Consider the following 20,332-nt stretch of genomic DNA (forward strand, 5'->3'; position numbering starts at 1 on the left):
CTCAGAGCCCCTGTGCTCTCTTGTCTGCTCCCCTCTGTCTTCAGGGCCCCAGGGGCCAGCTCCACCCCAGTGGCACCCCAATGGTCCACGTGCCCTCCAAGACCACCCTGCCAACCACTCTTCCCCTGAAGGGACATCTTCCATCTTGTAGAGCCTGGCTAAGACTCAGCAGGGTCACCTAGGACCACCACTTCTGCCCCTTGGTCATCTGTTTCTCCATGACCAGCTTGGTATTTTGTTGTTGTTGTTTTTCCCCTATGCTCTGTCCCTTTCACCTAAAACCCTTTCAAGGTAATATCAAACTGCTCTAGGTTAAAAATAAATGTCCTTCTGGGGCCAAGCAAGGGGTAAGTGGCGTCCTCCATCACATCCCTCCTCTGAGGGCTCCTCTTCCTCATGAAACTGGCCCCAGTCAAAGGCCCCACCCAGCACAGGGTACACACCATTCACACCCACTTTCCCGACATGGGTGACTTGCTCCCTATTTATTTTCCACGGTGCTGCAGGACTGTCTTCAGAGGCTTATCACCTAAGCATCTGTCCTCCCCCGCTGGACCCAGCTCCTGCTGGGCAAGGACCGGCTCCCCTCCTTTGTCTCTCAACCCTGTGGCTGACTGATGCTTAGAGCAGCTGAAGAAGCGGAACATACCAATGCCCTTTCCTGGGCTTTGCAACACCAAACTATTGTTCCGAACCCCTTCTCCTCCAAGAGGCATCCCCCCCAACCCTATCTTCAAAGACCTAAAATAACAGCCACTCCACCTGACTGCGGAGAAACCAGCTGCTAATAGCCACCTTCTCACGCCCCCACAGCAGAGATAAAAGCTCTGATTTATAAGCTGGGGGGGGGGGGGACACACACTGAAAAACATGTGTGTGCTGTAAATATTTGGCCGGTTGTTCTGTCTCCAGCAGCCAGGATGGCCTGTGTAATTATGGCACTGTCCATCTGCATGGCTTTTGGTCCGTGGTGGAAAGTCTGGGGAGAGAGGAGGCTTCTTGCAAGGGAACCACAGAAGCTCCTACTTAATTATGATAATTTGGGGATGGTTACAATGACAGTGAGCAGGGATCCAGTGAGACTGGGAGATCCAAACCACGGGCATCACGAGGTGAGGAGGAGGGAAAGGGGAGCCCTGGGCCGGGAGGAGAGAAGGCTGGGTTCATAAAAGGAAAGGGCTTATGGAGAGCCTGCCAAGCTCTGCAAGATCACACCGCCGCCGCGGACAGTCTGGACAACTCCCTGCTCCTCGTCGACACAGACAGGCAGGCGGCAAAGCCGTGAGCCGAAATCAGGACAGCTGGGATTCCCGTCAGAGGCGGGGAATGTTCTCCCAGTCCAGGGAATAGATCTCCCGAGGGAGTCCTGGGGCACTGGGGGAGGCATGGCCTAGAACGGAGGCAGGGGGACAGGTGCCGGACGGCCTTCCCAGCTGCAGCCTTTAAGGGAAAGGACACCCCCTGCGGGGCCAGGCCTCTGTGATCAGGTGGCTCAGGAGCATGACACAGCCCGAGGGCTTCCCTAGTGACACCCCAGGACAGACACCACTCATCCCCAGCCGGGAGCATGGGCCACAGACTTACGGCAGGTGCTGTGGTCAGTCCAGTGGTACAAGACCATCCCCTGCTGGGCACAGGCCCGGGTGTACTCCAGGAGGACCTCGCAAGGGCACCTCAGCCCCCAGGCACACGTGCACAGAGCCCTTTCGCACAGGGCCACAAAAGGCTCAGGGTCCACCAGCGGGTGGCAGCGGGCAAACACCGAGGCGCTCTTGAGAAGCCGGCACTGCTCCCATGGGCCCTGCAGGAACGAGACACCACACGTTGAGGACAGGAGCCATGCAGACCAGGCTCTGCGAGGCACTGGCTTATGTCTTCCTGGACGTGGCTCCACGAAGAGCCTGCCCTGCCTGGAAAACCGGGGACGCTCCCTCACACTGGGCACGGAGTAGGTGCTGATCAACAGTTCCCAAATTCAACAGTCTTATCAATCCAGAGGATTCTCGGAAATGTCCCCCAGATCCTCTGCTAGGCAAACGCAGTCCTTGGATTTTACCACCTTGTTGATACCCTCAACCTAACAACACAGGGCGGGGTCAAAATTGTTGCTTACTACTCTGGAAACACAATAGTACAAACACTGCTAGGTATTGTCTTCGTAAACATCTCTGCATTCTGTGTTTTAATGATTCTAACTGCCCCCCCTCTTCTTTCTTTCAGTTTAAAATCTCTGAAGTTGGGGGCGCCTGGGTGGCTCAGTTGGTTAAGCCTTCGGCTCGGGTCATGATCCTGGAGTGCCTGGATCGAGTCCCGCATTGGGCTCCCTGCTCGGCAGGGAGTCAGCTTCTCCCTCTGACCCTTCCCCCCATCTCATGTGCTTTCTCTCTCATTCTCTCTCTCTCTCAAATAAATAAATAAAATCTTAAAAAAAAAAAATCTCTGAAGTTGATGGGGCGCCTGGGTGGCTCAGTGGGTTAAGTGTTTGACTCTTGGTTTCGGCTCAGGTCACGATCTCAGGGTTGTGAGATGGAGCTCTGCGTTGGGCTCCCACGGAGTCTGCTTATCTCTCTCCCTCCCCCTGTACTCTGCCCCACCCCCTTTTTGTCTCTCAAATAAATACATAAATAAATAAAATCTTAAAATCTCTGAAGTTGGGAGTCACAGCTTTGGAAGCCATTCCCTGTGATCTCCTTATTTGCGGCAAATGAAAGTTTTCTTTATGTGACAAAATAAAATAAAATCTCTGAAGTTGGGGTGCATCTTCCAATCCATCTAGGAAGCAGGGCAGAATGTCACAGCTGAAGAATCCAGCTGATTTCTCTTAAGCCAGATATAAAGAGATTTGCAAAACTGCGAAACAATGCCATTCTCCTCTCTAGATATTTTTCTGTTTGGAATTTATAGTGGCTTTTATTAAAAAGATGTCATCTTGTTAAATATAATATGTTTATTATTTTTTAAATGAGTATGTTGTAAATTTCTCTGTTTTATTTTCTAATATAATACATACCAATAGATAATCCAAATCCATAATCAACAGATAATCCATAGAAAATCTCTTTCGTGTCTTCTATTACTCTTTTTTTTATTTTTTATTGTTATGTTAATCACCATACATTACATCATTAGTTCTTGATGTAGTGTTCCATGATTCATTGTTTGTGCATAACACCCAGTGCTCCACGCAGAACGTGCCCTCCACAATACCCATCACCAGGCTAACCCATCCCCCCCCTCCCCTCTAGAACCCTCAGTTTGTTTTTCAGAGTCCATCATCTCTCATGGTTCGTCTCCCCCTCCGACTTACTCCCCTTCATTCTTCCCCTCCTATCTTCTTCTTCTTCTTCTTTTTTCTTAACATATGTTGCATTATTTGTTTCAGAAGTACAGATCTGTGATTCAACAGTCTTGCACAATTCACAGCGCTCACCATAGCACATACCCTACCCAATGTTCTATTATTCTTAAGAATGTCAGGGGGTCATCAGACCACACAGTTTACAAACTGCGGTAGCAAGCAGGGCTCAAAGCCTGACTGCATCCTACAGGCCCGTCACCTGTCACCAAACCACAATTTACCTGGTTTTCCTCCATGCCCCCGGCCCTCCCCAGCTGTTTCCTCACACCGGGTTAGACAAAGGGAGTACAGAAGACAGAGCATGGATTTTAGAAGCACGGCTGCACTACAGTCCCAACCCCATCACTTCCAAAGTGTGTGCCTGTGGGAAAATGATCTCGCCGGTCTGTGCCTCTGTTTCCTCCCCTATAAAGAAGGCAGAGTGGAGATTCAAAGTTGCCTAGGATCTGTTCCTCCCTTCTTTCTTAGTCATAGCACCTTCAATTTTCAATCATCCCCTGGGCACGTGCCCACTGGGAACAAAGATTCCATCTCTTCGCCTCCCCGGCAGCTGGGAGTAGGCATAACTAAGCTTTGCCCAATAGCACATAAGCAGAAGGGTCATGGACTTCGTTCCAGACTCGAGGGTGCTTCTTTCTTAGCCCCTTGTCTCCCCACCGATGGAATGTGGCTGTGATGCCTGAGGCGTGAGCCGCCATCTTGGACCGTGAAGTGGAAACTCCATGCCAACAACAACAGGGACAGGAGACCGAAGGACCCTGGATCCCAACACCAAGGCGTCCGGTGCTGGCCCTGCCCATCCCACTCAAGCTTCTTTACACCGACAGAGAAACAAACTTCTCTGTTAATTTAGGCGTCTGGTCACTCACAGTGGGACCTACTCCTAACTGACACAGATAGCAATACCTACGGTGGCTGCAAAATAAGACTGGACAACTTTACATGAGAAAGGCAATCAAGGGCCTATCACTATTGCCATTGGCCTACTGTCAACAGCAGCCACACAGCTCAAAAATGGCTTCTCCACAGCTCTCTGCTGAGCCGTTCTGGCTGAGACACAAGCGACGGTCAGCTCATCTGCACGCTCCCAGCGTGTCCCTGGCTCCAGTGCCTGGCATCAGCTACTTCTATCTTCCTTCATCTCTTGTTTGCAGTGCCAGGGGCTGGCAGGAGAGATCCAGCCCCAGCTCCGTCAGCCCATGACTTCACCCTGCCCGGGTGGGTATGCAGACCCAACTGCAGCCCAACTTAATCTCATTTGCAGTTCATTGAAGAAGTCCAGACCTCTTCCCCGGAGATGCCGGAGATGCCGAGCCCAGTCTGAGGGAGCAGGAGAGAAAAGCAGCACATCTCCCCAGCGGCAGATAGCCTAGCCGGGGAGGAGATCTAAAGCTTAGCTATTGTGTTTGTTCCCAAACAGCTGACCAAGGAAAAGGGAGGGGACATTCCTAGGACTGAAGTGAACAAAGGAAGGAGAAGCTAATATATAAAGTGCAAGATTGTTCACCCAGGCCCTGATCTTTCCAGCCCTGGGGTGGGTGCCCGGCGGCTACCCCTGGAGGAGGTATGGAGGCGCCTGGCGCCTGAACAGGTCCAGAATAGTGGGTTCAAGAATTCACCCCATGGTTGGGCATAGTTTCTCATTGGTCAGCCAGCAAGGATGGATGGGGGAGGGTTGCTGATTCTATTTATATCTTCTGGCTGGCCTGGGACTCCCACCCACATTCCAAGATCTGGCTTACAAAGCCCCCATGAAACTGGTCAATAGATTTCCACCAAATGGATGGGGTTTTTTTGTTTTGTTTTGTTTGGGGTTTTTGTGTGTGTGAAGTTGGACATTCCTCTCTCTGAGATGATTGGGTTACAGCCCTCATGAGAAGTAGGGTAACTGGATATGTCACAGAAGTCCCCATATCCCAAAGGACCCTCCTTACCCTCTGCCCTGGTCTCCTGGGAGGTATGTGAGCAATTATCAGGGACCAGGGCAGGGCTCAGTGGGCTGGGAGGACACAGGCCAAGCACCATCCCCAGGTTCCCAGTCTGGGGTCTGTGTAAGCCCTGGGATGGAACCATTCCACTCATCCTGCTCCCAGGAAGGAAAGATCATCGGCTCCGTGCCAAGAGCTGATTCCCTGAGTCGCCATACCACTCACCATTCTTTTGGCAATTTGTCACCTACTGACCCAAGATGGCATTTATGTTGTTCTCTTTCATAGTTGTTCAGTTTCCCGTATGCGTTTTGTCCCTTAAACAAGATTGCAGGTCCAGTCTGCGTAGTTTACTATCACCCAAGCCCCACAAAATATTTCAATAAATATATACGCATGGGCACCATCAGATTCTTGTTCATTCTTGTCCTCATCAGGGGAAAGAAAAAGAAAAGAAAGCCACTCAGGGAACATTTTATTAAAGGATTTTGAGATTGTTATGTTAGGAAGCCATTTGAACTGAAAGCTTGAGGGCTAGGACCTTATCTGACCCTCCTCAAGGGTTTGTCAGATAAATACTGCTTGACTGGGAGGAAGTCTCTGAAACACTGTGGCAGCCCCTGATCTCTGCTATAAAGCTAGACCCCAAAAGCACACTGGTCAAGGTCACCCCCATCCCACCACAAGCGCACGGGCTCACTGCCACTCTGACTTAGGATAAGCCTAAGATTCCTGACATCGATGAAAAAATTTCTTCTGTTCCAGACACCTGCCTGAGGTTGCTATTGCTCCTACCCGACAATTGACCACTGGAAGGCCGAGTAATAAATGGTGTACCCGGTCTTCTCAAGAAAGACTGGTCATCCTGAGGACCAACTCTGGGGAGGTATACGGAGTGAACTCTTGGGGCCGGGGGCCCGAAAGAGTCCTCACATTCGGAAGGCAGCAGCAAAAGCAGGAAATGGCCTTCCCAGTCTGGGGGAGGTGATCCTGGAGGAGGATGGCTGCAGCAACATTTCCCAGTGGAAGCGAGGTCAAGGTCATGGCCATTGAGTATAGTTCTGCAGGGCATCCAATGCATGGTGGCAACATGCTGAGGGGTTACCGTTCACACTGTAGACACCACCCAGGTACACGTACATTCTATGCACACTTCTAATGCTTATTATGGCAATTTCCCAACAGGCAGTGGTAAAGTGCCTTGAGGAAGGGGCACCTTTTTCTAATTAGTAAGAATATTGGGTGGACTAGCTGCAGCCTTGGGCTTCCTGTTGTAGTGAGGACGGAGGACAGACAGGATCCCTTCATAACGTTCAGCCCTTGCTGACAGTCCCCAGCCTAACAGAATGTGCATTAAAAAAAAAAAAAAGGCAACCTAAGAATCTTTCTAAAATGTTCATTATACACTAGAGTTACCTGAAAATTAACATCAATTATCTGAGCATTTAAAGCTTGGGGCTTTTTATTACTAGGTCTGCACCCTGAGCTCCAGACTCCACAGCAGCCCCGCCCTCTGTTTCAAAAGCTAAAAAATACTGGAAATTTGCATGCAATCAAACAAGCCATTATTCAGTCCCAGTAGAGAGGCTCCGGGGTTTTGTTGGCATAACAAGGAAACATTCATCCGCTAGGTATAAGTAACATGACCCGGCTCAGAATTAGCTGACTCCTTGCTACAGTGTGGGAAGAAGGAGAGCGGCAGAGAAGCGGGGAGAATAGATTCTGGCGGCTCTCAAGAAAAGTTCTTAGGTCAATGTAGCCTTCCCCAGAACACTCTGCCACTGCAAATGGTCCTTAGAGCCACAATGGCAAGCGCTTGTATGCAATGCCCATTTACCAGACCTGACTTCTGAACCCGGGGGCCCAGGGGATGAACGAAGCCAGCGGAGAACAACTCCAAAGCCGGCACTAATCACCTCCCAGGAGATGAGTCATTGCGCTTCCCAGCCAGTGAGAGTGCCCGTGTCTTGGGTGAACACAACCTGATTGGCTGAGACCAAGCCAGGTCTGTCTTCTCGGTAAACAACCTCATACTAGGGCTGAGCTTAAAGAAGCTTGTGCCTGGGGAGGTCTGGCGTGTTAGGGGGCCTCAGCCCAGCACTAAGAACTTGGTAACCAATTTCTCAGGCTGCTCCCAGGACACTGGTTAGTAAGGACTTCAACGCACCAAACGCATCAAAGTGAGTAGCAAGCCTGCCGCTGGAGCCTCCAAAAAGCACCCCCGGAGAAAAACAAGGCTTCTCTTGGATTCTCCCTCCCTCCCTCCCTCCCTCTCCTTTGTCCCCAGGAGACAGAGTGTCCTATCTGCTTCCTCAACTTGGCCTAGTATCAGGTTCTTCATTTGAAAATCGTTTTCACCTCCCATCTCTTATGGATTGGTGAGAGTATCCCTTTGTACTCCAAGGGTAGGGGAGTATTTGTCCAGCTTACTTGGCACTGGCCCGTGTTTGCAAAATACAGTGACACAAAGTCCATGTCCTCGAAAAGCCGATTTAGTACTTACATGGCCTGCAGCCCCACCTCACCACTGAGGCACCCCCTGCCTTAACCCCACCCCTGCCTAGAGAACACTGAAGGGCAGGAGTGGGGGGGAACCGCCTGCCAGGCACAAAACAGTAAGTTAGGAAATAAAAGACAGAAATGATCAAAATCTCTCTTCCTGCCCTTCAGTGCACATGATTCCTGGAGGGCACTCCATCTGAAATTCACTAGGGTTACCAAGCAGCTCTAGAAGAAAATTTGACTTCCGTCACTTACGCTGCCGGTCAGCTGAATGTTTAGACACCTTCTCTCCTTCTAACCTCATGCTGTGCTCAGCTCCCCAAAAGGAACTGGGTTATAATTGGGAGGAGGGGAGGAGAAGAGAAAGGAATGAATTTTGGAGCTTATGCTTAAAGCGAGCAAAGTGTGTGTTTGGCCTCTTCCCATTCTCATGGTATGGCCACTGCAGCCTGGAGAACAGACAGCGGGAGGACACCAGGAGTCAATAAATAATAACAATAATATTAATAAGAAGAAGAACAGCTCATACAATTGAGCCCCACTGCCCTAAACACTCCATACATATTCTCTCTTATCCTTGCACTGGCCCTGTGGGTTGCTCTTCCTATGCCCATTTTACGCATGTAGAAACTGAGGCTCAGACAAGGCAAGTGTCTCCCCCAGAGTTACAAAGCCAGGAAGTGGCCTGACCCCAAGCCCATATCCTTAGCATAATGCTGAGACCCACAGAGGAGAAAAAATCAAGGGGCTACCAAGGGCATGCACCAGATATTTCAAAAGTTTTCCTGGAAAGAAGAGTAAACATCCCTCTTCCACACAACACCACCCTCCTCCCGGGTGTTAGAACTTGGTTGGCCTTAGTTGGTTGCCAGTACTGGGCTATGTTCCAGGTGACACAGATGTTTATGGACAAGCCGGAAACCTAGCACCACTGAAACCTTGGAAACCCAAGAAAAGGAGGCATTTGGAATGTGCTTGTTTAGAAATTGGAAACTGTGTTTACAATCTAGGCAGCTGGACTAAATATCAAGCTAGAGTATTTTCCTGTGCCTGACAAAGTCCTTGGTTCTGATAGAACAATCTGGAAGAGACTCACTGCATGAATAACCAGCTAACAATGAAGGTCTCTCATGCTAAGGTGGGGGACTGTGTGTGTGTGTGTGTGTGTGTGTGTGTCTTTTGCTTCTGGAGTAGGGGATGGCTGGAGTTTCCCTACTTGTGTGCAGAGTTGGGTAAATCGGACTTCTGCAAGCTGCTGACGGGGGATGGATACCGTGAAGGTAGTCCCAATCCCCAGACACAGCACCACCAACTCCGCATTTATCCACCCACTGAATGTTTACTGAGACTTATTGGAACCTGTCTCTCTAGCCCAATCCACTGAAACCCACAGAGAGTTCTAGAGCTGAAAGGAACCATAAGAATCCTGGAAGCCATCTCCTGAGGGAAAACCCAAGGACCACAGGCAGAGATAATGAGCAGCCTGAGGCAATGAGGCCGAACAGCAGCCACTGGAGAGCCAGAGATGGGCAACTCTGACTCTGCAGCTTGTTAGCTGGCGACTCCGGGCAGGTACTTAGCCTCCCGTGGCTTCGGTTTCCTCACAGCTCCAGAGAACTGGAGAGGCCCACCGTGGCCGGCCGAGTCCCGTCAGGACCGTGGGCCCGGGGATAAGCGGGGGCTGTCCTCTTGCTGTGGGCTGGAACAGGGCGGCTGCTCCCTGGGTGGGGGCTGGGGGACAGCGTTCTACAGGGGCTGTCCGGTGCAGCACAGATGCCCTTCAAAGCCAAGGACGCATCCCCTCACGCTAGCAGCGCTAGCTGCTGAGGGCTCACAGCTGCATCCGTGCACGCATTGCCCTCAGTCCAAGAGACTGTCCTGCCTCCCTGCCCAAAGGAAGCCTACATCTGATGACCAGCTGGTCATTTCAGGCTTGCCTGGCCACCGCCGCCCCCCGGCTTTCAGAGCTCCCTGAATGATCAGCTGAGACCTCAGTTGTGAGCATATGGCAGTTCACCCTCCCCACCACCCAGCACTGCCTCTCTCAGTTGCTCCCTCTCACCGCTGCTCCTGACAGGTCCCCAGTCACTCCCTGCATGAGGGACCTGACTTACACCACCTCCAAGAAACCCTGTCCCCCTGACAGTGAGTGTGTGCGCACAGCCTCAATAGGGCCATCCCTGTGCTGACAAGGGCCCAGCTTCACCCCGGAGCCATGCTGCTTCTCCTCTCTCAGCCCCGGCAGCCGGACCCCAAGGGCGAGAGGGTTCATCTGTCAAGGGAGGTCTTTCCCCATCAGAAGCATCACCTTCCCAACACCCCACCCACCATGGCACAAGGCCACCCCTGCAGAAGGTGCAGGGGTGCAGTCCTGCCCACTCTCTGCCACCAGACCCCTCCTCTCTCCAAGGGGGAGGTTCTGGTTAGTGGGGTTGTAAGGAGCAACTCTGAAGGGGAAGAAGCCGCTAATGAGCTACCATATGATTAGAAACAGGGGTTGTGCGGAAAGGGATGGGAGGTGCCACCATCTGTACTGAGTCTCAGGACAGAGGCACACACAGATGATAAGGAGGCCGCGGGACCACAGAGGCAGTGACTGGATTGATGCGGCCACAAGCCATGGAATGCCACAGCCGCCAGAACCTGGAAAAGGAAAGATTCGCCCCCCAGAGCCTCCCAGGGGAGAGCGGCCCTAGTGACACCATGATCTTGGCCCAGGAAAACTAACTTCAGGCTTCTGGCTCCCAGAACATGAGAGAATACGTTTCCGTTGCTGTAAGCCACTAATTTTTTGACTAATTTGACACCACAGCCTCAGGAAAATATTATCATGCCCAAGTTGGACACCTCAGGCCCACCCCTCCCTCCTCTCCCCTCGGCTTCCCTGACGATAAAGCAGCCCCCTTCCTGCTGATGTGCCAGTGAGACCATGGGGCCTTGCCCTCCTAGTTGTACTTTATAAGAACCACTTGTTGAACGCCTAAAGAGGAATAGGTTCCCGTTGCCGACTTTCAGACAGGTGGCAGGTGATGATGGAGATATTTGGGGACAAGAGAGGGCATTAAAGTGCAAAACAGAAAAGTCTAGTCGCTCACTCTACCAACTCATTAGACAGAGCCATTTTCAGAGTTCCAGGTTCCAGAAGAGTGTTAGATTAGAGCTAACCAGACTCCGGCCACAGTTGGTTTTCAGGAGAAAATGGGTGCCCGTGGGAACCCTTCTTTGAAGAGCCAGAGGGACCCACAGAGGCAGGCCCACTGCACACCTCGATGGAGGACCTGAGGCCTCAGATGACTTTCTGCTTCTCACTCCCGGGAGTCCCACTCCCCTCAGACCACCCCAGAGGTACCCACCTGCTGCATTTCCTCAGAGGAGACGTTGCATGGGCTGCTGGGAGGGGACACCCGTTTGCACCGTTGTTCCCCGCTGCTCAGGGCCCAGGAGTTGGCAAAGTCGTAGGGGTCCGAGGTCAAGGTCCCTGTGGAGAAGGTTTCAGGAACGAAGTCACAGTTAAGCCTGACCCAGGACTTCTGAGTGAAAACTCTAGGTCTGTCGTCACCCGAATCAACCTTCTGTTAGATGGGTACACAGGCGTCTTGGCTGGGGAGTACCTTTTGTGCAGCACTCAGTGGAATACCACAGGGCACGGGCCTCAGGGCTTAGCCAGTGTGTGGTGAGGGGTGGCTGGATGGATGCACACAGTGAGGAAGACGACATGAAAGACGATGAGGAGCACGCCCATCCACGCTGTCTCCATGTCCTTGCGTGCCTTTCCCCTCTGCAGAATGTTCTCCACCCCCTAGTACCTTGACTGTCTCCTCTCATTCTTTGAGATGCAGGCCCAGAGCCACTTCCTCCAGGAAGCCCTTCTGAACGAGTTCTGCTCCCGGCCCCCTGCCCCAGCCTGTTCCCTCAGCACCCCCGCCATCCTTCCAGCAAAACTCCCATCGCCCTTTGTGTTAGTATTCTTTTTGTTTATATTCATATTCTGTCTGACCGTGAGCTCCCTAATTCAGGGGACAGGCTGTGTCTCTTACCTCTGGATTCTCATCTGGCTCTTTGTAGACACTCAAAATATTTTTGCAGATTGAAGGTAAGAATGTGACATGGAACCTGAGCCCCCAGTCACTGCATCCCCTGTGCTTTCACAGTGTTGGGGCCTTAGTCCTATACCGATCATGCTACCATCAGCTCCCACAACAGAGGGAGGGCCTATGGGCTTCCATGGCAAAGGAGATTCCTAATACCACTTCTGAGTCTTCACTGCAAAGGGACTAATGGAGCATTGAAGCCAACAGTCCTTTTGCATAACCAGGTCCGGAAGAGTGAAGCATGTTTCAAGGCCAAATAATGTACTTGAGAATAGAAAAGAAACTATCCTTGGGGAAAGAAAGGCAGGACCTTGGAAGTATTGTCAGTTGGCATCTGGCGTGTGGTCAGCAGGGAAAATGCCCCCCCTCAAAGATTCACTTCCTAATTCCTGGAACCTATGAATATTCTCTTTTAGGGCAAAAGATGTGATGAAGGTTTTAAGGATCTTGAGAGGAAGAGCATGTCTTGCATCGCCTAAGTGAGCCGTAAAGGCAACGGGAGGAGAGACAGAGACACACACAGAGACGGGGATGTGGCCACAAGTCAGGGATCACTCCCAGTAGTTGGAAGAGGCAAGGAACAGGTTCTCCCCTAGGGCCTCCGGAGGGACTGCAGCCCTACCAACACCTTGATTTTAGACTTTGGGCCTCCTGAACTTGTGAGAGAATAAACTGCTGTTGTTCTAATCCATGGAAGAAGCCAAAGGGAATTTAAAATTTTTGGAGTTTCTACTGTGGGCCAGGCATTATGATAGGTGCCCTCTGGGTTCTTAGTCACCATGTCACACAGGCTTGTTCACTTTCTAACAAGAACTCCAAAAACTTCAGATAATACCATTATGGAGGTGATAAAACAAATAAAATTATTGTTATAAAGAAGACATTGAAACCTAATACAAGGACAAGACAATAAGAAAAAACAATAGAGTTGAAGAAGAACCAAATTTACCTTCTAAAGTTACAAATATAGTCATGGAAATAGAAAACCCAACTGATGGGTTAGACATTATCTGGAAATTAAAGTTGAGGGAATTAGTGAACCAGAAGAGAGCTCTAAGTAGTGATGTGCTGATGAGCCATCTGTCTGGGGAAAAGCAAAGTCCTAATTTTTAGGATTTGCTGATTTCCATGCTGCAGATACTCCCACCATGGCCAATTTCAAACTACAAACATGACAGTACTGGATGCAGACTTGGAAAAGACCCACACAATCAGTTCTCACCAGCGAGCATGACTGCACTACCCAAAAAGTAACAAAGAGGAATAGAGAGATAGAAAAATGAAAGTAAGGTAATGGGGGGGAAAAAAAGATGGAATAAAAATATCCAATATATGTCTAACAGATGGAGAGAAAATGACTGAAATTTTTCTAAATCTGATGGAAGATAGGGTCCTCAGTTTCAGGAATCACAGTCTCAAGCAAGATAATACAAATAAAACCTGGACGCCTGGATGGCTCAGTCAGTTGAGCATCTGCCTTCGGCTCAGGTCATGATCCCAGGGTCCTGGGACGGAGCCCCACAGTGGGCTCCCTGCTCAGCGGGGAGTCTGCTTCTCCTTCCTCCTCCTCCTCTCCCCCTCGACTTGTGCTCTCTCTCTCTCTCTTCTCTCAGATACATAAAATATTTTTTAAAAAAGATAATAAAAATAAAACCCACATCTAGACACAACATAGTAAAATTTCAGATTGCCAAGAACGAAGAGATGACTTGTATACAAAGATAAATGATACTATCTGCAATGAAATAACAGTTGGACTGACAATCTGCTTCTCAAGAGCAACAATGGAATGGTATCTTCAAAGTACTATGAGAAATCACTGATGTCCTAGAATTCTATACCTAGCTTAAGTACCATGTAAGAATGAGGGGGAATTGGTTCCAGTTATCGCCATTATCACTATCAGACCCTGAATGAAGGAAGTACTGAGGGATGTTTTTTAGAAAAATAGAAATTGAACCTAGAAGAAAAGAATGAGATACAAGGAGAAATGATGAGCAAAGAACCTGTTACACATGAAGATATATCTAAAGAAGCAATGACTGTGTAAAGCTATAATAATAATGCCAAATTTAGTGGTATTCAAACAAGGTGGAGGGCTCAGTGAGGTAGTGAGGAAAGAAGTAACATTTTAAAAAGCAGTAATAGTAGAAAGCACAAAATGAGAGGATTAATAGAAAATGAAATACATCAACAACACAACTGAATATAAAATGAATGAAAAGAGGCAAAACTTCCCAGTAAGAAGACAGGAGAGATTATGTTACATTAAAATAACAAGAATGAGGGGTGCCTGCGTGGCTCAGTCGGTTAAGTGTCTGCCTTCGGCTCAGGTCACGATCCCAGGGTCCTGGGATTGAGCCCTGCCTCAGGCTCCTTGTTCAGGGGAGTCTGCTTCTCCCTCTCACTCTCCCTCTGTGCTCTCTCTCTCTCTCTGTCTCAAATAAATAAATAAATAAAATCTTATAAAAAATAAAAAAGAACTGCCACATGATCCAGCAATTCCAACTCTGATTATCTACCCAAAAGAACTGAAGGCAGGGTCTTGAAAAAATATTTGTACACCATTATTCACTCTGGTGAAACATGAAAACAACCCAAGTGTCCTCAAGGCATGAACAGATAAGCAAAACGTGGTAGATACATACAATGTACATTCAGGCTTAAAAATGAAGGAAATTCTGAGCTAAAGGGGATGAAGAGGTATGAACTTCCAGTCACAAAATAAATAAGTCACAGAGGTGAAAAGAACAGCATGGGCAGAATATAGCTAATGAGATTGTAAAACATGGTTTGATGACAGATGGTGATTACACTTATCTTGATGAGCACTGAGTAATGTATGGAAGTGTTGAATCACTATGTTATCCACCTGAAACCAATATAACACTGGATGTTGATTATGCAGCAATAAAAAAGTGACTTTCCTCCTAAGGGTTTATTGTTAATAATAGCGATACTGCTTCAGAATATCCCACTTACGTATATAGGGTAAATATGTAATCTTGTACTTTCCAAGCAAATTTGTGAGTGCATTACCACTTCCTTCATGGCTCTTTGTGACTGGCACATCTGTGTTTCTGAAACAAACGTGCCTTAAACACTTTTGTTGAATTGTTGACAAGTAATCCTTCTATGTTGTTGTTCTCAAAACTGTTCTCTAGATGCTGAAATATGTTACCAGGCAAGGTGCAAATTTAAAACAGTGCCTGTGTTGAAATAAATGATTTAAATACAAAAAAAGGAAATTCTGACACATGCCACAACACATGGATGAATTGTAAAGACATTGTGCTAAGTGAAATAAGCCAGGCACAAAAAGACAAATACTGTATGACTCCATTTACATGAGGTACTTGGAGTAGTCAGAATCACAGAGACAGAAAGTAGAGTGGTGGTGGCCAGGGGCTGGGGAAGAGGAGGGAAGAACGGGAAGTTATTGCTTAGTGGGTATAGAGTTTCAGTTCTGCAGGAGAAAAAGAGTTCCAGAGACAGACACTGTGACTGGTTGCATCATAATGTGAATGTACTTAACGCCACTGAAGTGTGCACTGAAAAATGAGTAAGACAGTAAATGTCATTTTATGTGTGTTTACCACAATTTTTAAAATGGAGGGGAAAAAAACCCTATATGTGAATTTTTTGGGGGGGAGGGGCAGAGGGAGAAGGAGAGAGAGAATCTTAAGCAGGCCCCACGTCAGCGCGGAGCTTGATCTCACAACCCTGAGATCATGACCTGAGCTGAAATCAAGAGTTGGACGCCTAACCGACTGAGCCACCCAGGTGCCCATGCATGAATGTTTATCACAACTTTAGCCATAATTGCCAAAGATTAGACACGACAAAATGTACTTTCCTGGGTGCATGGATAAGCACATTGTGGTAGTACCCTTCAACAACAAACAGGAACAATCTCTTGATACATGCAACAACACAGATGGATCCCTAGTGGATGATGTTAAGTGAAAGAAGCCGGACATGGAAAGCAAAATACTCCAAGTGCAGTATGATTAGAGTTACATGAATTCTGGAAAAATCAAAACTATAGGAACAGAAAAAAGGTCAGTGGCTACCAGGGCTAGGGGCTCAGGGAGAGTTCACCTACAAAGGAGCACAAGAATTCTGGGAGGAGGACACTGTTCCATAGTTTGTGGTGGTTACATGGCTCTCCACTTTGGTGAAAGCTCTTAGACCTGGAAGGGTGGCCTTACCTGTATGTAAATTATACCTCGATAAATCTGACTTTTAAAAATAATAATAATAAAATCCAGCTATGTGCTTCTTTAATGCAATACCTCTGAAATAAAACCACACAGACTGGTTGAAAGTAGGAAAAAACATATGTCAAGCAAATACTAACCTAAAAAAAAGGTGAGGTGCCTATATATTAATGTCAGATTTTAAGGCATAAGGTATTGTTAAAAATGACAAGTCATTACATAAAAGGAGCAGTTCACTAGATTCAATATTTCTAAAATCTAATTGTAAAGGCTCAAAATATATAAAGGAAACTTGATAGAATTACACAAAGAAATTGACAAATTCTTCACCACTGTAGAAAAATTTATTACAGCTCTCTTAGTAATGGGTAGTTAGTTGCAGAAGACAAAAAGTAGTAAATATATAGAATATTTGCATGACGCAATTAACAAGCTTAATTCAACAAGTATACATGGAATCCTGCACCAATCAGAGAATACATTCTCTTAGAACATACCTAGAATTGCAAAAAAGATCATGTAGGAGGCCACAAACAAATCTCCTCAGATTTCTAAATTAGAAATCAACTTAGTTACAAAAGATAACTTTAGAAATTCTAAACATCTGGAAATTTTGAACACACTCTACAGGTTAAGAAAGAAGTCAATGGCAATTAGAAAATCCATAGGACTAAATGAAAATGAAAATATCAAAATTGGTGTGGCTAAGATGGCATTTAGAGGAAAATGTATAGCCTTAAATGTACATATAGGATGACACAAAGCTTGAGAAATCAGTGCTGGAGAAGACAAAAACAAATGATCTTACTATTTTCCAACATATGCAGTGAAATGAAAGGAATGGTCAACCGTTTCTCTAGATGCTTACCCCTTAATCAGAGGGTAGTTGTGTCATAAGGAAGAAGAAGAACTTTTGTACAAATGTTCAGCTTTTGTAAGGGAGCATCACTCATTAAAAGTTTATGTAATTGAAGTTATCAAAAGAAGATTAAAGATGAGGAGTTGTTTCCCCATTGTCCATGTTACCGTCTGTTGCTCACAAACACACACATAGACTGGCCTTTATGGACAGTGGACCACCCTTTATAGACTTCCTCCATGAAGTTCTATTGAACTCATTCAGGAGGGTCTGTTCAAACCATCCAGTATCTACCAACCATCTCTCCTGTGTAACCTGCTGTGGGCAATTCCAAGTTGAACCAACCAACCTCCAAGGTGTGGTTTGGGGGGAGGTCTAGGCAGTGGGGTGGAATGCTCAGAGTTAAGGTTGGCAGGATAAACGTGACATGCCTGGGGGCATATTAGTGAAGGTTTGTAAGTGGGGAAACAACAAGCATAACACCAACTCCAGGGAAATGGTATCCCAGGGATGCTTACCTTCTTGTGTCCTGAAGTCATCCTCGGCAAAGATGTTGTAGTCACCACAGAGCCCACAGGTCTTGTTGAAGTATCTGTCTGACAGCAGGACTTGAAAGTTGCCACTGCCGTCAATTCTGGCCACAAAGCCGTAGGCCTCACTGGACAGCTTGTAGTATCCAGCCTCAGTCTCCAGGTACAGCCCATTGGAGGCATAGGGCATGGAGATGCTGGAGGGTCAAGGATGAGCTCAGGAAGCCCGCTTCTCATGCGTTTCCTGGGTGTCCCTCCCACCTTTCAACCCCAAATCCATGCTCCAGCGTTGGGACCTTGGTGCAAAGTCGCTGAGGGCCTAGACTGGGAGTTGGGACATGGTGCTCCCCCCCAGCCTTGCCACTCACTTTCCCTGGGCACACTTACTTCCGCTCTCGGGGGCCCAGCTCCCTCAGCTGAAAAAACAAGGGGTTGCAAGAGGGATCCCTAGGGTCCTTTTTTTAAAGATTTTATTTATTTATTAGAGAGAGAGAGAGTGCAGAGTGAGAGAGAGAGAGAGAGAGCACAAGCAGGGGGAGTGGCAGAGGGAGAAGGAGAAGCAGGCTGCCACTAAGCAGGGAGCCCGATGCAGGGCTTGATCCCAGGACCCCAGGATCGTGACCTGAGCTGAAGGCAGACATTTAAGCAACTGAGACACCCAGGCGAACCCCCCACCCTACGTCCTATCTTTTTTAACTCGGACCTTCCAGACATTCCAGACTTCTGACTTACTTTTGGGTCCCCTGCAGCGCAGTACCATTGACAAACAAATGGATGCCGAAAAATTCTCCAAGATACACGGAGAGGCTCACTCTCTTGCCATTTTGGAAGCCCCCTGAAAGAGAAAAGAGTCAGTGTCAGTGATTATTACCAAGACAGTTAGGACATTTATTTCTATCATCTTATGTACATCACAAATCTCATCTCCGTGGAAAACTCCCCCCAACCCAAGGACTTAAATGGGCAATAAAAATCTTCCCAAAAATATCATTTACTCACTCATTTTGCCGTTCATCTAAAAATATTTATTGAAGCCTTCTGGATACATAGCCCGATAACAGTCTCTTCTATTTCTCAAAAGAAAACTATAAAAGCATGACCCCTTCTTCTGGGAGCTTACAATCTTTTTTTTTTTTTAAGATTTTATTCATCTATTTGACAGAGAGAAAAGGAGTGTACAAGCAGGGGGAGCGGCAGGCAGAGGGAGAAGCAGACTCCCCGCTGAGCTGGGAGCCCAATGAGGGGCTCGATCCCGGGACCCTGGGATCATGACCTGAGCCAAAGGCAGACACTTAACTGACTGAGCCACCCAGGCGCCCCTGGGAGCTTACACTCTAAGTAAGATAAGCAGGCAATAATTGACCATACTGTAAGGCGGCACATAAAAGCAACATTGTGAGTTATCTGTAACAGGTACCCTAGGATAGAGTTATGTAAAATGTTCTCTTGGGACAGCCCAAACCAGAATCCCTGGGCTCTTTGTTTAAAATGGAGATTCCTGGGGTGCCTGGGCAGCTCAGTCTGTTAAGCGTCTGCCTTCGGGTCAGGTCATGATCCTGGGGTCCTGGGAGTCCTGGGATCGAGCCCCACATGGGGCTCCTTGCTTGGCGGGGAGGCTGCTTCTCCCTCTGCCTGCTGCTTCCCCTGCTTGTGCGCTCTGTCTCTCTCTCTCTCTCCCCCTCTCTCTCTGTCTCTGACAAATAAATAAATAAATAAATAATCTTTTCTAAAAAAATAAGATGGAGAGTCATGAGTTCTGTCTCAGGTTACTGAATTTGATGTTCTGGGAGGCTTTTAGAGATCCTGCTGGCAAAGTGCCTCACCCCACGTGGGAAACTCAGGAAGAAGGTGATAAACGATCAATATTGCCATGAGAGATGTGTGAATAGGCAAACATATGAGAAAATCGTCTCTGAACAAGGGTTCAGTTGTGAGGGCAGGGTGGGGGCAGTGACCTGAAAGCAGGAAAACAAGCAGGAGCCCCAGTTGTTGCAGCACCATGGAGACTAATCCCATCATCTCCAAAGATTACCGACTGGCCACGGGAGGTGAAGGAGCCGGAAGGAACCAAGCAGAGTCTGAGTCTCCAGCCTCGGAGACCTGGAAGTTGCTGAAAATAGGGAAGATGAAGGGCAGCAGTGCACATGCAGATGGAAGATGCTGGAGAAAACGGGGTCAAAGATGGGTCTCAGTGCCTGAGGAATCCTGCAAAAATGGGGCAAAGGACTCAGGCCAAAAGGTTAACCTTGAAAATGAGGAAATATTCCTCTCCTAGAAGAGTGTGGGCTCCAGCCGCTCAGCAAAAGAGGTAAGAATGTCTGTGGAACTGGGGCGCCTGGGTGGCTCAGTTGGTTGAGCGACTGCCTTCAGCTCAGGTCATGATCCCAGGGTCCTGGGATCGAGGCCGCCATCGGGCTCCTTGCTTAGCGGGGAGCCTGCTTCTCCCTCTCCCTCTGCTTGTGCTTGCTCCCTCTCTCTCTCAAATAAATAAATAAAATCTTAAAAAAAAAAAAGAATATCTCTGGAACTAAGAGCAGACGAGGAGGTTCGTTGGCATGAGGTGCTGCTGCCATGGCTTGGGCCACTGACAAAGTCAGAGAGGAGTTCCCCAGCTGATGCCTGAGCTGGACCGAGCTGCTGGAGGACAGCGATGAGCTATGGCACACACGCATGCACGTGCACATGCACACGTACATGCACACGCACGCATGCGTGTGCCAAGCAGAAAATGTAGTCACTTCTGGTGAGATTTCAGTGAGAGAGTCACATGTAAAAAACTGGTCCATTCTAAGAATAGCTTCCTGAATGATCCACTCTTAGCAGCTCAGGGTCCCTCAGGAAAGG

At 48.2% G+C, this 20,332-nt stretch overlaps 1 protein-coding gene across 1 annotated transcript in view; it reads right to left on the minus strand.

The window, feature by feature from the left end:
- Positions 1-20,332, minus strand: part of VWF (von Willebrand factor) — a 136,294-nt gene that overhangs the window by 99,729 nt on the left and 16,233 nt on the right. Inside the window, exons 3-6 of the mRNA XM_028121141.2 lie at positions 18,221-18,323; positions 17,477-17,685; positions 11,142-11,266; positions 1,585-1,801 (exon numbers count right to left, since the gene is read on the minus strand). Coding sequence (XP_027976942.1) covers positions 1,585-1,801; positions 11,142-11,266; positions 17,477-17,685; positions 18,221-18,323 — 654 coding nt within the window. The remainder of the gene's footprint in view (positions 1-1,584; positions 1,802-11,141; positions 11,267-17,476; positions 17,686-18,220; positions 18,324-20,332) is intronic.

The sequence above is a fragment of the Eumetopias jubatus genome, unplaced genomic scaffold (assembly GCF_037043125.1).
Source record: "Eumetopias jubatus isolate StellerSeaLion01/CBP00866 unplaced genomic scaffold, mEumJub1_p1.0 scaffold_8, whole genome shotgun sequence".
In the NCBI taxonomy this organism is placed as follows: Eukaryota; Metazoa; Chordata; class Mammalia; order Carnivora; family Otariidae; genus Eumetopias; species Eumetopias jubatus.